The sequence below is a fragment of the Labrus bergylta genome, chromosome 2, assembly GCF_963930695.1.
Source record: "Labrus bergylta chromosome 2, fLabBer1.1, whole genome shotgun sequence".
NCBI lineage: Eukaryota > Metazoa > Chordata > Actinopteri > Labriformes > Labridae > Labrus > Labrus bergylta.
The window spans coordinates 29,733,480-29,756,207 of NC_089196.1; the positions used below are offsets into that span (position 1 = coordinate 29,733,480).

At 43.0% G+C, this 22,728-nt stretch overlaps 1 protein-coding gene across 2 annotated transcripts in view; it reads left to right on the forward strand.

The window, feature by feature from the left end:
- Nucleotides 1–22,728, forward strand: part of bmpr1ba (bone morphogenetic protein receptor, type IBa) — an 83,537-nt gene that overhangs the window by 33,571 nt on the left and 27,238 nt on the right. The window contains exon 3 of one of the 2 annotated variants that reach the window (XM_065951364.1): nucleotides 19,823–20,244. In XM_065951364.1, coding sequence (XP_065807436.1) covers nucleotides 20,139–20,244 — 106 coding nt within the window. In that variant the 5' untranslated portion in view covers nucleotides 19,823–20,138. Of the gene's footprint in view, nucleotides 1–19,814; nucleotides 20,245–22,728 lie in introns of those variants that run through there. The other variant, XM_020640799.3, reaches the window with a different exon arrangement.

The following is a 22,728-nucleotide window of genomic DNA, read 5'->3' on the forward strand; positions in this document are numbered from 1 at the left end:
GGGGGGGGGCAGAGGGGGTCGGATTGTGTCTGTGTGAGTGTGTGTTTGTGGGCTCTGAGTGTGTGAATCTGTCTTTTTTTTAATTTATTTTTTTAAGTTTTGTCTCATTGACGTGTTGCTGTATTTTTTGCACACGTCCCTGCAAACACACACTCTGTACGTTTGTGTGCGCGTGCAGGGCTTATCTCTCCGGTGCTAATTGCTGCTAATACCAGCGCTAACAGCACACTAGATCGTGACAGAGTCTCAGCCTCAACTAATGATTATGTAAATACGATAACCATCTGAAGACATGATTGTGTGTGTGTGTGTGTGTGTGTGTGTGTGTGTGTGTGTGTCCTGCCTAATATACTTTTATCTCTTATCATATGGAGATCAGCTGTTAGACAAATGTGGCATTGTTGAAAACTGAGGTCGAGCCGAATGAGTGATTGCATGCATGCGTGTGTGTGTGTGTGTGTGTGTGTCTGTCTGTGTGTGTGTGTGTGTGTGTGTGTGTGTGTGAGTTCAGAGGCTCATCTGTTCTCTGCACCTGATACTGAGCCGGACCTGCGTATACCTGGAGAGCCGCAGGCATTTTAGATTAGAGGACAGGAGCTTGTTATTAAATGTCACGGGCCGATCTTCTAGAATAACCAATAATGTTCCCAAGATACCTCGGCCTGTGTACACACACAAACATCCACACACACACACACACACACACACACACACACACACACACTAAAGCTACTGGTCCATGCATGACAAATAAGAGAATGAGTAAGAATGACCACTTCTTAAATGCAACAGTTTTATAATAAGCCATCACTTTTGCATCAAAATTCAGGAAACTTTACACAAAATCTATCCACGCACATTCTGTTCTTTCTTCACATAATAAGACACAGTCAAGCTGCAAGAAGTCATTTTTTATTTGTTTATTTTGACCTTTATTTGACCAGGAAAATATTCTCGTTGAGATACAAGATCTCTTTTTGGAGAGAGAGTCCTGGCCAAGAAAGACAGCAGTGTAAACGTTATGGACAGACAATGAAGAGATATCACATCAATCAACCAATCAGAAGCTTTAAACGTAACCGTGTGCATACAGTTGGACAAATAATCCTTTTATTCCGGTTTTAAAACCTTCCAAGTTGACTCTCTATGCAGCAGTCACAGGATATAAACATCACTCTCACCTCCAAATTGGCTCGAGGTGAATTCTCCGGAGAATATCCTGCGGCGTTCTCCCATCAGCTCACTCGGACTTGCTGCGGAAAAGATACTAGAGGTCTGACAAGGAGAAACTCCGGGTGAAGTACGAGTGAAAAATGTGGCTGTTTGCATTCACACATTCTGCTCCTCCTGAAAATATCAGGAGTTTTCTGCAAGTGTGAACGCCCTATTAAAGAGCTCTCACCAAAGACAGAAGATGAAGTTAACCAAAGTGGGAAAGAAGAAGAAACACATTTAAATATGCACGCTTCCTGCCACCTATCACAAGCTTATTTTTAAGTATCTAAAGTTGTTAAACTGTAAAAGAATAGGACAGAAATGAGTGAACCGGGCTTAGCTGATTTAACTTTCATGAACCTGTCCCGACCTAAATATCTGATGGGAGGATTCAGGTTTGAGAAACGACTGTAGTCCCCCCTTTAAATCACCCTGTAAATAAATTTATGTTGCAGTACAAACATTCCTGCAGCTCGGCCTGAAAGACTCCACCAGTACAGATGCTTCATTTGATCCCGCAGTCCACACACATGCTCTGAACACACACCCTCATGTGAGTGGTCTTCTTGTGCTCTTCAGGGAGTAATCACCAGATTGAGTTACATTGAAAAGACTTGAGCTGTTGTTGATACTCTTAACAAATTTAACTGCATGTTCCCTTTCGCCTGTCCTTGACCTTGAATACCTCCCGTTACTTTTTCCAGAGACTTAATGGAGAACAGAGGAGTTTGAGCTTATACATATATGATGCTTTTATATGATGTGCTTACTATGACCTTTAAGGACAGATTAAACGATAGCTTGTTTGCTCTGGTCTGAATCATGGACCAATATGTTTTATTGTTGCATAATTACCTCGTTGCATTATTTATTTTTTCTTGCTAACATTGGCTGTGTGTGTGTGTGTGTGTGTGTGTGTGTGTGTGTGTGTGTGTGTGTGTGTGTGTATGTTCAAAATGCTTGTTAAAGGCTTTATATGCAATTTTTTTCATCCAGCAGCCCTTGAGCACCAGCATGAAACCAAAACAACTCACGCTGCATTGTTGTGTTAGCATGCTAATGCTAGCGATCTTTATTATGCTGGTATCTTCACACTGCATGTAAATTTACCTGAAATGAGCGTGATCTAGAAACACAGTTAAGCAGTGAGTACAGTATGTTATTCTTCTTTTCTCTAGTCCCTCAATTAAACAACTTTTATACACGAGGGGAGGAGTCAGCCGGCCGTCCTGGCGATGTAAACAAAGTGAAGATAGGACTCTGAAAACTCTGAAAACATCACAGACAGTGGGACTCGGGTGTTACACTCATTGTAGACAGTCATGACTCACAGAGTTATTTTCAGAGGATATACTTGATTTCTACATTTAAGTGTGAAAAATCACATATAAAGACTTTAACTGTTTTTCTTTGCAGTTTTAAATGAAAAGGAAGTTAGGCTGTAACTTTCTCATTTCCAGTTTAATAACGGCCTCTTTAAAGCGTGCTGTGCTAATTAAGTGCTGCAAAGCTCAGACATATGTATTCATAAGCATGTGATGTAAACTCTGTCTTGTTTTAACCCTCCACAGTTTGCCTCGACAGGCTGTGGTGAAGATATACCTGCAGCCAAAAGCCATTCATGTCTTTGAGTTGGATTATTATGAATGAAAAGCAGCTTGTTATCGCAAGATTTTGAGCAGGTCAAAGTTTTTTTTAAGGAGGTTGGTTCGCACATCCAACTATCTCATGACGCAGGTGCGTAGGCGGTATAACTGTAGCCTTGAGAAGAAGAAAAAAACATCCCTCACACTTCTGTCACACAGCCAAAGGGCTTCAGAGGAACAGAAACATTGTGTTATTTCTAATAAACGAGGACGCTGCAGCGTGCACGATTTTGTCTCTCTCCAGAATGTAAAGGTGCAAAAATCCAAGATGGCGCATGAAGCCGCAGAGTCCGTCACTATATATGTAGCAGGGCTTGACATGAACATTTTAACTCGCAAGCAACTGTGGCTATTGGTAAATATCAATTTACCACAATGTGCTAGAATGTGAAGACATGGAAAGACTTTTTGACGGAGACATTTTTGGATAATCAGTCTCTTTTTTTGATGTTCTTTCACTGTTGGTCCTTTATTTACATTCTAATACGTCTTTGCACATTTCACATTTGTGCACATTAATCATTACGCACATATATACGGTATAGAAATGAGAGAAAGTCACACACATTTTGAGATGCATTTAGATTGGTGTCATCGTCTGCTCACGTCTCTGGTCAAAGAACAAACTGGGGACCAGAAAAGAGTGTGAAGCAGCCTCATTACCTGCACAAAGTCTGCACAAAGTCTGCACACAGGTGACGTCATCAACCTCTTCTGCTCGCTCACAGCAGATTTCCCTGAATACTAACTGCTGCAAGCTGAATTCTTGACTTTGGGGCTGGGTGAAAGTGTGCCCGTTTGCGCTCTTTTTTTCTTGAGTTTTGTGTATGTGTGAAAACATCATCGGTAGTTAGCACCAAAATATCCATTAAAGAGGTAAAGATCCAAGTTTGCAGCTTACACACACACACACACACACACACACACACACACACACACACACACACACACACACACACACACTTGTATCGGCATGTTTGTACGTGTCAGAGCCGTTAGCTTGAAGTGCAGAGGTCATCCTGGAGGGTCAGAGTGTCAGAGTTAAGTTTCAGCTGTAGAAGAGGTCCTCTGTTACACACTGAATAGACACTGTGAATGGTGCGGTCACAGAGAGAGAGAGAGAGCGAGAGAGAGAGAGAGAGAGAGAGCGAGAGAGATGTTGGGAGTCAGGGAAGAAGAGAAACAGAAGAAGAGAAACATAAAAAAAGTTGGTGTGGGTAACGGGTTTGGGGGGGGGGGGCGGGTCAGAGAGGAAATGAGCATGTGTGTTTTCAGACAGCATGCTGATAGAGATCTTAATGACGTGCTCGGGTACCACAGTGTGTGACGTTGTGTTTGTGTGTGACAGTCTGTGGACACACACATTCTTTGACATACATGTAAGTACAGAGCACATACGTGTAAATAAATAGCTGCACTCTTGTCTTGCATGTCGGTCTGTATGAGTGTGTGGTGTCCATGTTAGTGAATGAATGAATGCATGTTGTGTGTGTGTGTGTGTGTGTGTGTGTGTGGTATGTGTGTTTCTCTCCAAACATAAAGGGTTCTTGGTGGTCATACGAGAACCTGCAGTGAACTTAAGGATCCCTGAATAGTAGATGCTCTATATTTGGGAGCTGGACCGAGGCCACTGACCCTTACAGTGACCCCACACCTGCCCCACATGTGTGTGTGTGTGTGTGCGTGTGTGTGTGTGTGTGTGTGTGTGTGTGTGTGTGTGTGTGTGTGTGTGTGTGTGGACATGATAATGTTGGATAAAGTAGGGACAAACTAGAGTGTGTGTGTGAGGGTGTGGATCTTGTTCATGGGGTTCAGATTTTACCTTTCCTTCTTGTCTCATGTTTGGGATGTTTTTATTTACAGATGTCTCAGAGTTCATTTTATATTCTCTTGTTTTTCTTAGAAACATATCGCTTCTCTTTCTGAAGTTTCTTTTCCCCCCTCTGGTTCCTTAACGGGAGCGTTGTATGTTTTCCTTCTTTGTGGCTTTTGGATGTTCATGCGTCTGCACGAGCGATCACTGTCGGCAAATGCGTGACCAGTCTCTCAGTTCTTGTTCTGTATTTAGGTCTCAGGGTTCAGGGGGCACAGGGGTCGAGAGGCGGCATGAATGACTGCCTGTTATCAGGTGGCAAACAAAAGAATGTGTGTGTGTGTGAGGATGTATATAATGGAGAGAAACAGGAAGCAAAGATTGGCTGGATGACAGAAGGTAAGAGAGCATGTCAGAGATCATGATGGAGACAGAATCATACAGGCTAAACGCTTAACGCTTTAATTACATCAAATGTTGAACTTACATCCAAATGAACTTCTTTATTCATTTTTATCAGATTAAAAAAACCTCAGCAGATTTCAGTTATTCAAAGTTCGTTTTTTTTTCAATGCATTTTTCTACCATGATCCTTATAACCCCGGCCATGTTTCATGTTTCTTCCACACTTTTCAACATCCTCACGTTGATGGGTTGAACAGAGGAGACTGGACGGTCATCAGTGTCCTTAAACACACTCATATAGACCTTCAAACATGCAAAAGAAGTCAAGTGTCCTCCACTGTTATGCAGGAAAATCAATAGCAAGGCAAAGGCAATTGAGTTGCAGGAGTTTGCCATTTTTGTTATTCAAAATAAATCTAAATTATTTAATATTAGGTGCCTAAATCTTGTATTTGTGTTTCTGTGGTATGGAAACAGGCATTCATCTAATTTGATTTTAAATAGTATCGCATTAAAGTTTAAATTCTGGTAAAGTGACAACCCTACGTTAGAAAGAAAAATGAAGTTGAGGCAGGCAGGATTGGAAATTAGACAATAAAATTCACAAAAGATAGAATCCATAGAGTCCCATCAGTAAATCCATAATTCAACAAAGTTACGAGAACATAAAATACTTTTAAATTTAAACAAGAAAAGTGTCACAAGGGTTCAAGTTAATCCAACCTTTTACTGGAAACTATTTCAATAACCCTACTTTGTATTAGACAGTAGATGCATGTGCTATAGCATCACTTTTTTAGCGACCTTAACCAGATGTGCAGCTTTCCTGAACCTTCATGTAACCCAGAACTACTTCTAACTTTTCAGCTTTTTTTTTTTGTGTGTAATTGTCCAAACTCAAATCCCTCTCCTGCTGCTGTGAGACTTTAACTCGTGTTTTAGACTTTTACAAAGAAAAAAAATGCATTTGCCGGTTCCCAAACATATATTCCAAAGGAAGCATCGGCTGCAAACTTCACAAGCTAGCAGACTAAAACTAAAACTGTACAGAAACGTCAACTCACTGGTACAAACGTCTTTTGTGTGGCTCAGGATCCGTCAGGCTCTGTGGGAACGTCCCTCTGCTGCATCCTGCCTCACTTTCTAGATTTTAATTGATTGGTCTTTATTTCCTCTTTATTTTTCTAACCTTTTATTTTCCCTCCTCCCCCCCTTGTATTCATCTCTCTCTTCTCCTAACCCCTTCACCCCCACCCCCTCCTGTCGTCTGTTTTTCTCCCTCATTTCACGACTCCCCCTTTTCTTTTTCCCTGCTAATTGCCACCTCGTTGTAGCATCCCGGGAGCCGGGGAGCTCATTAATTGCTGAAGAGGAGACAGGTGGCGCCACTATGTTGTGATGCTTCTTGTTCGCTGTGTGTGTCGGTTTATTGTGTTCATGTTGTGTTTGGATGTGCATGCTTCTTTCTAATGTGTGTGTGTGTGCATTTATGTATTTCTATGCTTGCTGTGTGTGTATGATTCCTATATGAATGTGTGTGTGTGTGTGTGTGTGTGTGTGTGTGTGTGTGTTGGTGTCCGTGTGTGTGATGCCCCTGCTTGTTAGCGGCGGAGCCCCTTCTCACTGTAATCTCTTTGTGTATGCAGTGCGAAAAGGGCCTGGCGGGGGCATGAACTCCCCACGCTCTTATCCCACTGCGCCACTCACCCCTAGCAGACCCTCATGCCCCCCGCCACCCTTTCCAACACCCCGCTTTGCTCTCATCACCTCCCCCCCCCCCCCCTCCCACTCCGTCCTCCTACCCTGTGTCCCGTCGTCCCTCCTTCCTGTCCTGCTCTCTTAACATCAGAACACTTAGGCTGCACATTCTGCGAGAGGTCAGCAGAGATGCAGCAAACTATCCCGATGGACGCCATGTTTCTGTGCTACCTACAGGGCAGGACGTGTGAAAGAAAATCTGCCGTTGCAACTCAGCTCAGCTCCATTGAAAACGTAGGTTAGCATTAGGGATGTCTCCAGCCGACAAATTGTTAAATGATTATTAACTGACTAGTTTTAAGCTAAGAAAACACTCAGAAAACAATCAAAAGTGAACTAAATGTATTCAAAATTTTCAGCATGTAAACAACATAGCATGGTTTGCCAAGTGAGGCTAACGTAAACAGCGTTAGCACTGCCTGCCTTTTGGTCAGCTAAATGTGATGCTCCAGTCTTTAACCCTTTTCACACATACGGAAATCTCCTGAAAAACTCTGGAGATTTGGCTACCCGGAGGGACTTTAGGCTATGTGTGAACGCAAACAGCCGCATTTTTCGCGCAGACTTTACCCGGAGTTTATCCGGCCAGACCTCTAGTATTTTATCCGCAGAAAATCCGAGTGAGCTGATGTCTGAACGCGGCAGCATGTACTCTGGAGAGTTCAATTGGAGCCAATAGAAAGAGAATGACGTTTATATACAGTGTGTCTGCATGCAACCACTACGATCTCCGTGCTCTAATTAAACGTCTGCATTCTGTTTTCTGTTGGTCAGTATGTTGTTCTCCTCTCTTTTGTGGATGTTGTCATTCCATTGGATTACACATAGCATTAATATAAAGGCAAATATTCTCATTATAACGGCGTGTAGCGGACTCTGTTGCTTCGGCCTCTACTTCCACGTTGTTTATTTACGTCACGTCTTACCTCGGGAAATCCCCCCCCCACCCCCCACCCCTCTGACAGGGAAAGTCCCCCGCTGTGAGGAGCATATGTGAACGGCTAGTTCGGGAGAATCTCCGGAGAAGTCCTCCTGTAAATATCTAGATATTATCCAGAGTGCATATGTGAAAACGTCTTATGTGTCACTTTACTCTGACACAGCCTACATTCAACTTCATCTCCATTGTCTAAGTCAAAATACTGCCAAACAGTCTGTTCACTGTGCTTGTTTACATCCTGGTTGTAGAGCGGTGAGAGCAGGACCATTAACCGCACCCACAGCCAGTCTATGGCTACAGCCAGTGTATGGCTACAGCCCCGGCTAAAACTACTAAAACTCGATGAATTTGAATTTGTCAGACTCTTGAGAATCTGTTAAGTGAATCAAATGTAATCAAAGAATAACATCAACAGAACGATGACCCTAAAATTTAAATTTCATAACTTATTATGTTTCTGAAGTAGTTTTTATGTTGTCTTGATCTGATTCTATTTTACTTCAGTCCATAAATAATTAGATTTGCGTTGCCCTCACTGTCTCTTTTCTGTTTCCCGTTCTTTGCTCCTGAGTGCCAGTTTTAATCAAATCACATCCATCTTCCCTCCCTCCATACTGGCCCACTCCTCTAACCTCTCTCACATAGCTCTGCTTTGAAGTTCTTCAGTCAAACACAGTTTTGACGCCTGGCAGTATGTGTCTGGTTGTTTGGTAAAGTCTATGAAGAGAACAATTACAAAGCAGCAGTGTTTTTCCCTAACAGATGGTATTATTATCCGGCGGTCAAACGCTGGCCTTTGGCAGGTTTAGAGGAGCTGGTGTCGTGGGTGATGATGTGTGAATAAGTTGGTGTGTGTGTGTGTGTGTGTGTGTGTGTGTGTGTGTGTGTGTGTGTGTATGGCTCGATGAACATGGATTCTGGTGTGTTCTTGCAGGTGCGTAGGTTACCGGCAGTTTGTAGGTCAGCCCCCCTGCCCCGAGTGTCATCTTGCTCTGTTTGGCCCTAAACAGCCACCATAACAGGGCCTCTCTCCTCTCCTCTCCTCTCCTCTCCTCTCCTCTTTCACAATTGTCTCTCCTCTCCTCTCCTCTCCTCTCCTCTCCTCCCCTCCTCTCCTCTCCTCTCCTCTCCTCTCCTCTTTCACAATTGTCTCTCCTCTCCTCTTCTGTCCTCCTTTTCTCTTGTTTCTCGTGTTTTTTTTTCACAATTGTCACTTCTTTTCCCTCCTCTCCTCCCCTCCTTTTCTTTTTTTCTCATCTTTTTTTTTCAATCTCTTCTCTTCTTTCCACTATAAACTTTTCTTTCTGCTTTTCATATTCTTACCTCTTTTCTTCTCTTCTTGATGTTTCTGCTTCCTCCTCTTGGTTTTTCTTCTTCTTGTCTTCTCTGCTCAGTATCTCACTTTTGTATTGATTCTGAATCTTTGATTTGAGTCCTTTTTTTTACCAATCCTAATCGCTTAGCATGTCTATCTAATATGTTATTATTTGTCTGATAATCACTCTGCCTACATATGTTTTCAGGTAATTCACTGAACCTTCAGACCTGTCTTACTTTGCACATTCAGTTTGACTCTTCCTTTTAATTTGAAACTTTTCAAATGTCCCCTTGATGATATTTCTAATTGTCCAACTACACAACACTCAGCGTGTGTGTGTGTGTTTAGGAATTACAAATGAATTATATACATGGACTGAAAGGCTTTGTGTGTGTGTGGGTGTGTGTGTGTGTGTGTGTGAGTGTGTGTGAAGGAGAAAGCAGCAGTGAATAGAGACAGAAAGGTTTTTATTGGGCTCTGCTATTCCTGTCCTGAGGACCAGTTGTCTTCGGCCATGGGAACATGTGTAGCTCTTTTATTAGCGTAAGCCCCCACTTTAGGTGGTCCTCTTCACCCACTCAGGACAAAACTAAGTTAGTGGTAATGGATCATTACAAGAACCTCATGATTACAAATCAGTGTCCTGTGGCTTCAGGAGTCAGAGGTGGGAAAGAAATGAACACAAGAGAAGTAAAAGTGTCAACTTAAGGGATTTACAAACAGATATTTCTCCATTTATTGTGAAGCCGTCTCTGATAAATTCTCAAAAGCAAGTTTCCAAATAGTGTCACAGCGGCCGCTTGTCAACATTACTGGACCTTAGCCTCGCCACAGGCATGTTCCTCCTCTGCCTCTGATCTGAACTGCTGTTGAACTTTAGAATTTATTCACATCAGAAATCTGAAGCCCTCTCATTTTTCTGCCTCCCATTGTTTGTATGACTACATCTCAAACAATGAATTTCCCATATACAGGGATGAGTTATTTGAATTAATCTGGATTTTTCACCTGACGATATGACTCACTGAATAACTGTAAGTCCTAAAATAGTGAGTGAAAGAGAGAGACAAAGAGAAAGTGTGATTATGAGCTGCCCAATTGGAGAGATGTTTATGCTTTGTTGTTCTCTTTGTATCAGCAAAAGTTCAACATGCTTGTGCTACCCATAATGTAGCATTGAGACATTCAATAACACTTTGTCTTAACGGGGAATTATTATAAGTAGTTTAGAATTTAGTTTTGGTGTTTTCACACAAACACACGTAAAACTCGTAAAATGTTTAGGGTCAGTCCAAAATGCGTTTGTTATTTTAGACGCATGCTTCTCACACACACATGGACACACTCAAACAGGAGCTGTGGACATGCATTAGTGGAGATATGTCAGAGCGGGGCTGCTACACAGGGAGTGTGCCAGAGCTGTTGGTGGTTCAGTGCCTTGCTCAACGGCACCTCAACCTGTTTTCCTTCAAGCCCCTTTGTCAAATTTCTGTGTGGAGTCCGGGTGAGCAATATATAGCTCAAACATTGGTAGAATAAAATTATAAAAACCTTAAAAATAAGGAATCAAGACTCTAGAATGCAAATATCTAACATTTCATCGAGAGCTTCTCAATGAAAAAAAAGGCTGAGATTCACCGTCTTTGATTGGTGTTAGAGAGAATCGGCACCCGACATGTAGAGATAAAACTTTGGTCAGAGATGTCTCCAAATACTCGGTGTGACAGATGGAGGCACAGGAGGGGGGCCCCCATCATCGTGGGCGTTTAGAAAAAAAAAAAAATGCTTACTGCGTGGATTCAGATCGTGATCCTCAGTTCTTTTTTTTGTGAGCTGTTTCAGGATTCATGAATCAGAAAAAGTGAGCGGGCAGAGAGATCCCCGCAGGTGCAGGTGGGATGTCTCGGCTCCCACTCGAGAAGGAGCTGCCACACGACTTCTTCTGTTTTTCTGCAGGACAATTTTAGCATCCCACTCTTTTGGAGAAGCACACACATTTTGACCTCTGTTCTGCACGAGGGGCTGAATTAGTGAAGCTTCCAAAGACCGCAAGTCCTTCTCATCATTACCCATCAATCAGCCGTCAATCTCTTGAACTGACTGCCGTTTGATTTTAAAGAAACCTACTCATGATTTATTTATGACTCTATACCGAGTCTCAACGTCAATCTGAGCCCTTAATGTTTGCTTTGCCTTTACATCTGCGCGCCTCAGAGCAAAGAAACAGGATACCCGTCCCATTGAAATCCTATAGAAACCCCCCGTATTTGCCAGATGGCTTGAAGGAGAAACTGCACTCATCCATTTCAAATATACAGTAAAGCAATTAAGAGTAATTGGCATATTTATGATATCATGATTACAGAGGGGGCTCCCTGATACTTGTTGTACCTCGCCCCAAACCGCACCTACCTATGATTTTATAGCGGCTGTAAAGTGATACAGTGAGCGGTTTCACAATGACAATAACAAGCTGTAAAAAGCCGGTCGCAGTCTATCATTAGGCCTTCATTAAGTTTAAATGGCTTCACACCTACTTCAGTGTGTGTGTTTGTTGTGTGTAACTTCAAATGAAATCTCCTGTTTCATTGGTGAACAAAGTTTCCTCTGTAACACACACCGTGGAGATCGTCTTTTTGAGCCTCCTTCAGGGGGGGGGGGGGGGGGGGGGTGGTGCTGTGTCCTTGTATGGGACTCTGAAGGTTTCTTAGCAATAACAGCATTCCTGTCCTCTGGCTTGTGCTGAATTTTCCTGAATTTTATCTGCTGCGTTCACACATCGGCTCTCCCCGACTTCACACGGAAACTTTACTTTGGAGGCTGGCAGGAACGTTTTGGGAGTACTTCAGAAGCATGTGAGAACATCGCTTGGAAAATTACATTTCACTTGTTTGATTTTTTTTACAAACCAGCCGTGTCCGAACTAAGCAACTTAAAAAAAATTAGTTGTTTTTAATTGTTGGACTCGTGTTTCATTTTCCATCTAGTGACTCGGAGAAAGGATCCTCTAGCGGTAGTGAGGAGGGATTTTCTCCAAAGGTGAAAGGTCAATGAAGAACAAATCAGAGTCGGGGTCAAAGGTGGACCTGACTGACTTCTTCTCTTTCACTGCTTCATCATCTGCCCCCCCCCCCCTCTCTGTGTCATCCCTCCTTTTCCTCATTTCTTAAGAAACGTATAGGGGCATTCACACATGCGGAAAACTCCTGAAAAACTCAACAAATGGATGAGTTGCATGTGTGAACGCAAACAGCCAGACTTTTTCGCTCAGACTTCACCCGGAGTTTCTCCTCCCAGACCCCTGGTATCTTTTCCGCTGCAAGTCCGAGTGAGCTGATGTGAGAACGCCGAATAGTCTCCAGCTGTGAGGAGCACATAAAGATTTTGTGTTGCACCTCAGGATGAAAAGATGTAACAGTGATCGTATGCATCTCTTTCATTTCATCCTTTACACTAATACGTCTCCACTCTCCTCCTTTTAACATTCCACCGTTTTTACATTCACTCCCTACTCGCCTCCATTATCAATCTTTTACACAAACCTCTCCGAGCTCCTCTCAGACCGCTTTGCACTGTTTCTGTTTTGTTTCTCCAGTTTACTATTTGATGAAGTATTCCTGTTTTGTTTTTTTAGCCCATCTGTGGCTAACTTTTGCACCAAACCAACCTAAATATTGATCTTGTTTGAGAGATAAGGTAGGAGATAAAATGCCCTGTAACAGGAAGAGGAGCACACAACTCTCCCATCTACAACCATGCATATGTTCTCCCCCTCCTCCCTCTTTGTGTGTCTCTCTCTCCGCAGATCATTCAGGCAAAAAGGGATTGCTATGTAAATGCACCGGTGAATAGGAGTGAATGGACGGGTTTAAAGCAGATTATGTTAAACTGCTTGTTAGTTTAAAGACACGCTGAAGTGAATGGGTAGGGATTAGCAGATGTGGTGCTGTGCCACAGAGGTGTTTCTCTCAAACGTACTTAATGTTAGTCAGTTCACGCACCAAGTAAAGGGATCAACGCTATCCGAAAAGTGAACCAGGGAAAAGGTAAGGTGCTCTTTAAATCCTGCGGAACTGATGGAAAAACCCTAAGCGGAGATACTGCGTTTGAATAACAAATATGTCTTTATATGAAGCCACATGATGCTTCCGCTCATTTACATGTTTATGGAAATGTTCATGGGACCACAAAGATACACTCTGTGGTTTGGTTGTTGTTCAGTCTTGATTACTTGACCTTTGAGAAGCAGAAAAAGTTCTTAGTGTCGCTAAATATAATTAAGAATGTCTGTTTCTTGAAAATCTTAAAGGTCCAACATGTAAGACATCTAATGAGTGAAATGATAAAATGTCCTCACTATCTGATCAGACATTAAGGAAACATGTTATGTTGAAGTGCTGGCTTCTTTGACAACAATGCAGCAGCCAGTATGTCCTCCTTCTAACTTTAGATTCTGCTCCTGAATAGTCCGTTTTTGTCTTGACCAAAGAAGTAGGATGTTCTGAGGCACCTTCACACAGCCGTTTTGGACACCCCTCGGTTTGCCAGGCAAACGGTAAACCAACAGGTGTTGCAGCGACAGAAGCGGGCAAACCTACTGGTTCAGATAGAAGTGATTGTACCCGACCTAAAAAGCCTCTGAAACGTGCTCAAACTAGGATCAATATTGGAATGCTGATGAAAACATGTGGAGAGTTTTAGAACACAGAAAGGTTTACAGACCGATGCAGAGCTGGATAAACACTGAAGCTTCAGTGTCCACCACATGGCAACCTGCGTGAGCATCGACTCTAGAGAAGAGGGTTTTGAATTTGGACTGCAGTACCCATTTTAATGCTTCCTGTCAGAGTTACAAATTGTTCCTTCAAATATGTTTTCTGACGAGACAATTTCACCCAATTAGGTTTGAGTCCTTTAGAAGTCAGAGGCCTGTCAGATAGAACCTCTGGGTGCTGTTTATGATTGTAGCTTTGTTTTATTACCGAGTCATACCTGAATCTGTGAGTCTTTTCACACATGCACAAAACTTCATCAGGATGTTTTATAGCCACCCCCCCTTGTCAATTTCTACAAGAAGTCGGGTTGACTCGATGTGTTACAGCAGCAGGTAAAACTGAGGAAAATCCACTATCAGTGAGTGTGAAGGACTTTTATATCCCGCGACTTATATGATCTTGGTGCATGTGAAAAAGCTGCTCAATTGTTATATCCTAATTGTTTCGATCGAAAAGCATCCCTTAGTTTTTTTACTTTTGCTCCCTTTTCACGTTCAGCAAACTAAAAGCAAACTGCACTTTCTTTACCGTGTAGCTGCTGACACGTGAAGCTGTTGGTTTATGACAGCCTGTCAAAAGTGATGAGAGAGCGAATGCTGAGTCGTGAGCATTTTGACCCCGAGCACTGGCTGAGACACATCATCTGAATGTGTAAAGAAAGCTGAGAAAACATTAGCAAATGAAAACAGAAGGAGTCTGAAAAAACAGGGCCACTACTTTGTACTGTCACTTTAAATAGTTCTCTTACGCTCTCAGATCCCCACTGCCCATTATGTTGTTGTTCTTCCCGAACACCTTTTCCCTCCTCTCGGGCTCATTCTATTCCTCTCCAAAGGTCACCATCCGTCATTTATTATCTCAATCCTCTAGGAATCTTCCCCTCAAATCCTCATGAGACGACCATCATTCTTCTCTGATCCTTTCCTTTTGTTTTTGCTGTCAGCAGCTTTTTCTTTACTCCTCTTTCTCTCTCTCTTTAAACTGCTCATCCCTCGCTTCTGACAGCCCGGGCCGTTCATCATCGGCCCAGCATGAGGGTGTCGCTGCAGGAGAATAGCAGCGAGTGTGTGTGTGTGTGTGTGTGTGTGTGTGTGTGTGTGTGTGCATCTGTGTCCAAGTGTGTTTGTGTTTGTGGGAGAAGCAAAGGAGTACGATACCGTAAAGTAACTTTTCAAATCTGCATGTGATATCCAGTCGTCAACCACGTCGTTATGGACGGTCATTTTTCACATACACTCACACACAGACACACACACACACACACACACACACACACACACACACACACACACACACACACACACACACACACACACACACACACATAGACACACCAACATGCACAGCACTGGTAGGGGGACCGGGGGCAAATGCTGTCACAGTTTTTAAAAGGCTTCCCGTGGTTAGACATGCTTGAAATGGCATTCTGGTTCACTGGAGGAGGGGAGCAGGAAGAGGAGGGGAAGGGGGGTGAGGGGAAGGAGGGGGGCAGCTGAGTTTGAGAGTCACAAAAAAAACTGTTAACAGATGCATGAATTATAAAGGAGAGGACCGGGGACGGACAAACAATACATGACATAAAGAAACAGAAAGGTCCAACTTTAGAAAATACTTTAAAAAAATGTTTATTGAGTTTTAAACATTTTTCCAAGTCACACAATTACAACTAAATAAACTCTAAGGGGAAAAAAAAGATATACACATGTAGAAAATACATTTTAATGTAATTTAACTTTGTCATTGTTCAAATCGTTCTCGAAACAGAATTGTCATGCAGCATTTTAACTGTGATTAGTTTTCTCATGACGACATGAGGTGCGATATACAGCACACTTACAACAAAAACTAAAGAGTGCATATCAAGGCCCTGCGGTGTGTCCAGCTCTGTTGCTACCTGTTGGCCCCCGTAGGAACCTCTGTTCAGCTTTAGCGGATCAGTGCACGAGAAGAAAAATGGAATTGAAAAAAGCAAGTAAACGACTTCAACTTACCTACATTACGAGTGGTGAGCGACATCGATGTGGAAAAAGGTCTTTCATTTACTTTTCCGCATTCTTCTCCTTCCTCGTCCTCTTCCTGTTTCCCCATTTTGGAATGACGATTACAGACGACCGCCGCCTGCTGGCACGGAGAGTTATTTCCTCTCATGTGCAGAACGTACGTGGTGGTTGGCTGTCGGCTGTAGTCTTTGCGGTGTGTTCAAGACAAAAGGCGTCGTGTGGCAATGTGAGGCGACTCCACTAGTTCTTTACCGTCTGCTCGGTGTGTCAGGGCCTTTAGCTGTAACTTTAGATTATTTTTGTTTTTCTGCTGCTCTTAATGTTTTAGAAAACACCAGTGTTTGTCACATGTCCCGACTGAATTCAAAACAATCCCAAAAATATGTTTTTCTCATTAAACTGGAACCGGCCAATCTGAAGGTAGCTGATAGCTCGCTTGAGCTTCATCTGACTGCTTCAGAATAAGGCAAACATTAAAACTCAGGCCTCCATCCAGCAGGTGAAATATACACATGCTGAGATGGAAAGCATTGTTTACATAGAAAATGTTTTCCTTGGGAATTCCTTCAGACGTCTGTGATGTGTTCATTCCCGTCGTGGCAACGCAGCGAGAGAAATTGGTAGATTAGAAAAGGTTATTTGAAATAAAATGGCTCCTTATCTCACATACAAAATCCTCTTCCTCACCTACAAGTCTCTGCAAGGCCTTTCCCCCCAAATCTGACCTCCTCCACCACGCCATAACATCCCGGAACCTCCATGACACTGGTCTGCTCTCCATTCCACCTGCAGACTTTCAGGGGCAGAGCCTTCGGTGTGGCAGCCCACATCCACGAGAACTCTCTTCTGGCATAGGACATGTTCAAAAAACTCTTGAAGACCTCGGTCAGTTGTGAGCTTTTGTTTTTTTTGGTGTGGCTTTTTTATGTGCCTCCTTTTGCTCGGAGTAACAGGACAGTGGATAGAGTCGGAAATCTGGTAGAGAGAGAGCGAGCAGGGAATGGCATGCAGGAAAGGAGCCACAGGTCGGATTTGAACCCATGCCGTCCGCTTCTAGGACCACAGCCTCTGTACATGGGATGCCCAAACTAGCCACTTTGCCACTGGCACCCCATATCCTGGAGTCCCTCAAAAGGTGCTATATATAACATTAAGCTATTGTTATTATTATTATTATATAAAACTCCTTTAAAATCAAACAATGGTCGTTGTTTCCACATGACGCCCCCGTGACAGGAGGGTCAGTGACAGTGTGTTGCGCTTGGTGTGGGAACGGGGGCTTCAGAGAGGAGGGCATGTGGGGAGACAGAAGAAGAATAGGGGCATGGACTGTTTATCTATGAAGTGATTTTTCCTCTCATCGAGGAGCGACGGAGCCAGGCCGCCCTATTGTTTGTCGCTAATGAACAACATGAACGAGTGTGAGAAAGAAAAGAAGTGAGAAGAACGGCGGCGGCAAACAAACGGCGCAGATTAACATGAAAACAAAAAAAGTGTTTGCCCCGTCTATTTAACCCCCAAATCTGAGAAATCAGCATTTTTGTCCTGGTGGGGACGAAATAAACACTCATGTAACGCTGATTCAGGGTCTTAATGCATTCTGCTAAAAGCAAAGCGTTGTCAGCACACAGACACACACACACACACACACACACACACACACACACACACACACACACACACACACACACACACACACACACACACACAGGGGTTTGTCTACAGTAAATGCCTTACAGGCAACGGGATAGCTCTGAAAAGGAAATGGTCAATTAGAGTGTCTCAACCCATTTATTTATTAGTATGAAAGCTCCAGGCCAGGGTGATGTCATCTCTAACAGCTCCTTTAAAGTGTCTCAGACAGCTACCTGCATGGTTAACAGCACACTACTGTTCTGTCTCAGGTTTTCAAGATTTCTTCGTCTTCAATCTCTTAACTATCTTATTTTCTATAGAAATAGCAGACAGTCTATTAAAGCATGTTTGGCTGCTTTAAAGTAAGAGGAAAGACAACGTTTGGCCTACTGTCTGTACGTTTACGTGCCCAGACAAGTCGAGCTACGCTAACAGCGGGATCAGGCCGTTTAACTCGACTGCTATCCTTTTCCCGGTTTACATGCACCGAGGGACAATCGATTATTTGACAGAAAAAATGTCCGACTCTGCTTCACTAGATGGCGATTTCCCCTCTTTGAGCTAGTTATTATTGGACTTTTTTCCAGTTGAACTTGTTCTAACAAATTAGCAAAAGATCAAAGAGGTGGTTGTATGTTAGCTCTGTGCACTTTGTAATGATTTACTTGGTTCAGATGTGATGCATGTTTTCCCTCTTGCAGCTAGCTAGCTCTAGTCTGCTCTGGCAGACGACGACCCGACTTCTGCTATGCTACATACTCGTGCAGTTTTGACTTCTGGGTCAAAGATTGTGGAGCATGTGCAGAACGCCTGGTCCAGCTTGGGTCCCTATTATGGTCACCCTTTTCAAGACTAATCAAACTTATCTTCCTGTGCTTAAGTCCGACATCGAGAAATTCCATTTAGCACCATTTCAGCCACACTAACATTTTCAAAGTCCACTTTTAGTCTGACTAACTGATGAGTAGACGTAAACAGCATGTAAACAAATTGTGTGATTTCAAAGTGAGATTTATTCTTTTTTGTCCTCTATGGGGGTACAATGGCTTTGGTCTCCATGTCTACTTTCTTTAAAGGAGAACAGAAATGCTTGATGGAGTCGATTGACAGGTTGGTGCTCAGGTTTCTGTGGCGTTTTAAAGCTACAGCTGACAAACTGAATTTAAAACGAGGCTTATATACTGTACATTAACAGAAACTGTCAGACATGGACTATTCAAAAGCACATAAAGAATATTAACTGTGTCTTTGCAGAAGAGCATGCAACTCAAATATCTGCTTTTGCAAAGACATGTAGAAGTTTTATGTACACCACACATTTAGAGCTCTGAAGTATCACTTTAAGCACCCTTGGAGAAGATTCTTGCTCGTGGCTACTTTGTTATTTCTGTTGTTGGTAGGAGCATGCACAAGGTTATTTTTTTTACAATGATCCCACTGTTGAGCTTTTGGTTGAATATTTGAAAGATTCTCTATTCTCTGATAATTTATGATACGATACAGTCAGTTGTGTTGACATTTTTTGGTATCTGGTAACAGAACATAACAAACAGAGGCATAAGGAACTTAAAACACTTCACTTCATGTCCTCTGAGATCCTAGAAAAAAACGTTCAGATATTTTAACCCCAGAGCTATGACTACGGGGGTCAACCGTCTTTCAAAACTGTCTTCATATCTTTGCTGTTTCTGTAACATCTGCATCGATACATTTATTTTCAAGGGGCACATGGCGATATATGGCCATATCGATATTTTGAGCACAGAGTTACAATCAGACTGTTGAGAGATGTTTCTTCAATGTTTGAATAATGTTTTTTCTTTTCAGACTTTTTGAATTTTCTTCTCCGTTTCTTTAAGTGCCACTGAATGAAAACAAATGTAGTCGTTGGCAATTGTACCACAGCTTAAATAAGAACATATATATTGGCTCATGAATTGCTTTTGTCGTCCATTCATTCCTCTTTCACCTCCTCTAGAGAGTTCCTGCAGCAAGAGAAAAAGTGTAAACATTTATCTGTAAACTGTTTCAGGCTCTGAATCCCACAGATCCTCCTGCTGCTTGTTTTCAATATCCTCCTCACCCTCCTCCTACTTTTTTTACTAAACCCCATCTTGCTCCTGTCTGCTCCCTGCCCCCGTTTTCTTTCCACCCAACCACCCAACCCATGTCCTCCCTCTGTGTGTGTGTGTGTGTGTGTGTGTGTGTGTGTGTGTGTGTGTGTGTGAGCAGGTCAACCCTCTCTACTAGGCAAGAGAAGTAAACTCCCCCTTTTCCCCCTTCTCTCTCTCTCTCTCTCTCTCTCTCTCTCTCTCAGCTGGGCTGCTCCTGTCAGACCGGGTTGGAGGACAATCAACTGCTGCTGCCGCTGCCGGTCGTGTTCTGTATGGTGTGGACTTTCTCACGTTGCTGCAGACACACACACACATACAGGAGCTTGCATGCCCTGTACTCCCTCTCCTCCCTTCCTCCACCTCTCTCTCTCTCTCTCTCACACACAAACACACACTCGGAGGGAGAGGCAGTGTATGTGTGTGTGTGTGTGTGTGTGTGTGTGTGTGTGAGGATCGTGTGGTGTGTGGAGCTTACTGAAGAGAGGAGTGGAAGAGGAGTGGAGCGGCAGTCTCTCTACCATGCCCGTGCAGGGAGGAAGGCTGCAGCGCTGTGTGTCTCTCTGTCTCTGGAGCCCGAGTCCTCTGCTGCTGCTCGGACTCTTTTCTCTTCACGCTCAAGCACACGGTGAGTGATTGCAAACTTTTTTCCCCCGGAAAAGTGTGGCTTGTTTTCAATCTGCGTTGCACTTAAATGTAACTCTGACTCCAAACTTTTGAAAAAACTCTTGTTGTTCACTTCTCCTTCTGATCTTTTCCACTCTCCACATTTTCTGGTTACATGTGAGTTACTTTTTAAAAAAGCTGCTGCTGTTTGTTGAAGTCTGTGAACAAATCATGATGACAGTCTGCAGAGTTTTTAATAATAATCTGCTCCAGCTGATGCACACATTATCCTCACAACATATGATATGCATGCGCTTGTTTCACATCACGGGAATCCTTCATGGTTTTTCTTTTATGTAACATTTACTGATTAATGTTAATGACTGCATTATGTAAAGGTTTTTGTTTTATCAAGGCCAGCGGCTTAAAGAAACCCAGGATGAGATGTTTTTACAATCTTTGTCACTCACTTTCCATCTTCAGATTTAATTCTCAAAGTTTTGTATTTTGATTTAATGTCATATCAATCGGTTCTGTCGACAACAATCCGTTGGAATAACCGTGTTAGATTTACAACAGAATCTACACACTTCAACTTATTGATTATCTTATAACATTCTAGTTTCTTGGAGTTTCTTGGAGTTTGATATTTGCCCTGACACTCAGTCAGACTGTGTGTTTTTGCTGGCAGATATATTGTCATGCATCGACATGGTCACCGTTTGCCGCATCAGCCAAAGCTTTGTCTGTGACCATGTTTGGTATCTGAAGTGTGATTGGCGAGGTGTTGCATTTAATAGTCTGTTATGTTGGGCGCTGTGATTTGTGTCATTGTGGTTTTGACACTCTGTTGTTTTCTCTGAACCCTCGCTCAGCGCTTCTGTAGATTATCGGAGCTTTCCTTAAACGATATAAAAAGTGATTCTTATGAGATGTTGAGTGTTGTTGCTCGCACAGTGTTTTCTTGTGCGCGTCTATTCTTCTCCTCTCTCGTTCTTGTCGGTCTATTTAAAGTTTATTGGAGATTGTTTCAGCTGGAGAGCCCTGACGTTAAGCCAGCCGAGGCTCATACCTCATCGTCACAGAGTGCTATGTGCCGAGGTCGTCCTGGTGACCTCTGGCTGCATGTCATCCCCCTCTTTTCTCGTCCATCTTTCCTGTCATTGTCAACAGGGCCGAGTCGGCTTTCCTCTGGAGCCCAAGCTGTGCGTTAAGGCGGCTCCTTTAGAGCCACTCTCTTTTTTCTCGCGGAGAGAATCACGAACTCTGTAAATGAAAGAAGAATTCACACTGTGTTTAAAGACTCACAAGCAACAGTGACTGGTCTGTCGGGGAAGCTGCAGAACAGCTGCCAAAGAAGAAGACATATGTGAAATCTGACATGAAGTTGGACCCCGACCAAATGTTTTTTTTTTTTCTTCTTGTTTGCATTACGCTCCGGAGAATCAGTCACGCCATGCATGTTGTTCAGTATCAAGTAAATATTGCATTAGTAAGTACTTGTAGGGGCGCTGGTGGCCTAGTGGATAGTGTGTGCACCCCATGTACAGAGGATATGGTCCTGGGTTCAAATTCTTTACTCTATTCCCTGTCCTATCTATAAATAAAGGCCCAAAAATACACATTAAAAAACATTAAAAAGTACTTTTCTCCTCCTTCTCCTTATCTGAATCCTTTCATCTGAACCGTTTTATTGCTGCGATGTTTGCTAATGGAGCGTAGATCAAATCTGAAAGTAAGTAATGAAGAATAATGAACACACTGTCCTGTACGCTGTAAGTTAATAATTACAAGTTGTAGATTCCAAGAGCGTCCTCCAAACGTTCACATCAGAAATGCATCGTTTTATTCTTTCCACCACGCTTCATGTTTCCATGTTTACTGACCAATCTTGACACTGAGAAACAAATGTCCTCATATTACTTAAGGTTAATACTTTTTGTTGGTTGTTATGAAGCCGGGGTCAGGTCAGGTGTGTCCCCGCAGTTCCAAAGTGTTCAAACTGTATTCAAACAAACAGCGTTCTGCCCCGAGGCCTGCAGGCAATCCCCTCATTCATTTGTTGACACGCAGAAGATTGATTGAACCAGTTGCAGACTCATTCATCGGTTGTCATACAGATGATTGATCGGCCCCGGCTATAGCTTCAGATGTGACTCAACAGGTAAATATTTGTTTTCTGAAAAGTGGATGAAAAGAAGAAACATGGAGCGGGTAGAGAGAGAGAGAGAGAGTTAGTTATAGAGCTATCAGTGGCTCGTTCTTGTGTTCTGACTTTGCCCCTCACTTTATTTCCTCCATCTCTTCCCACTGCTGGCTGTTGTTTCATGTTCTCTCTTAAAGACTGCTAATGAAATCCTCCTGATCTGGTTGTTCACACATGTCGCTCACAGCAGGAGACTCTCCCTGATAAATGGGGGCAAGGCGGGGGGTCTCCTGAGGCACATCTCAGTTCCACTTCATCCACATGACGTAAAGAGAAAGACATGGAAGTTGCAGACGAAGC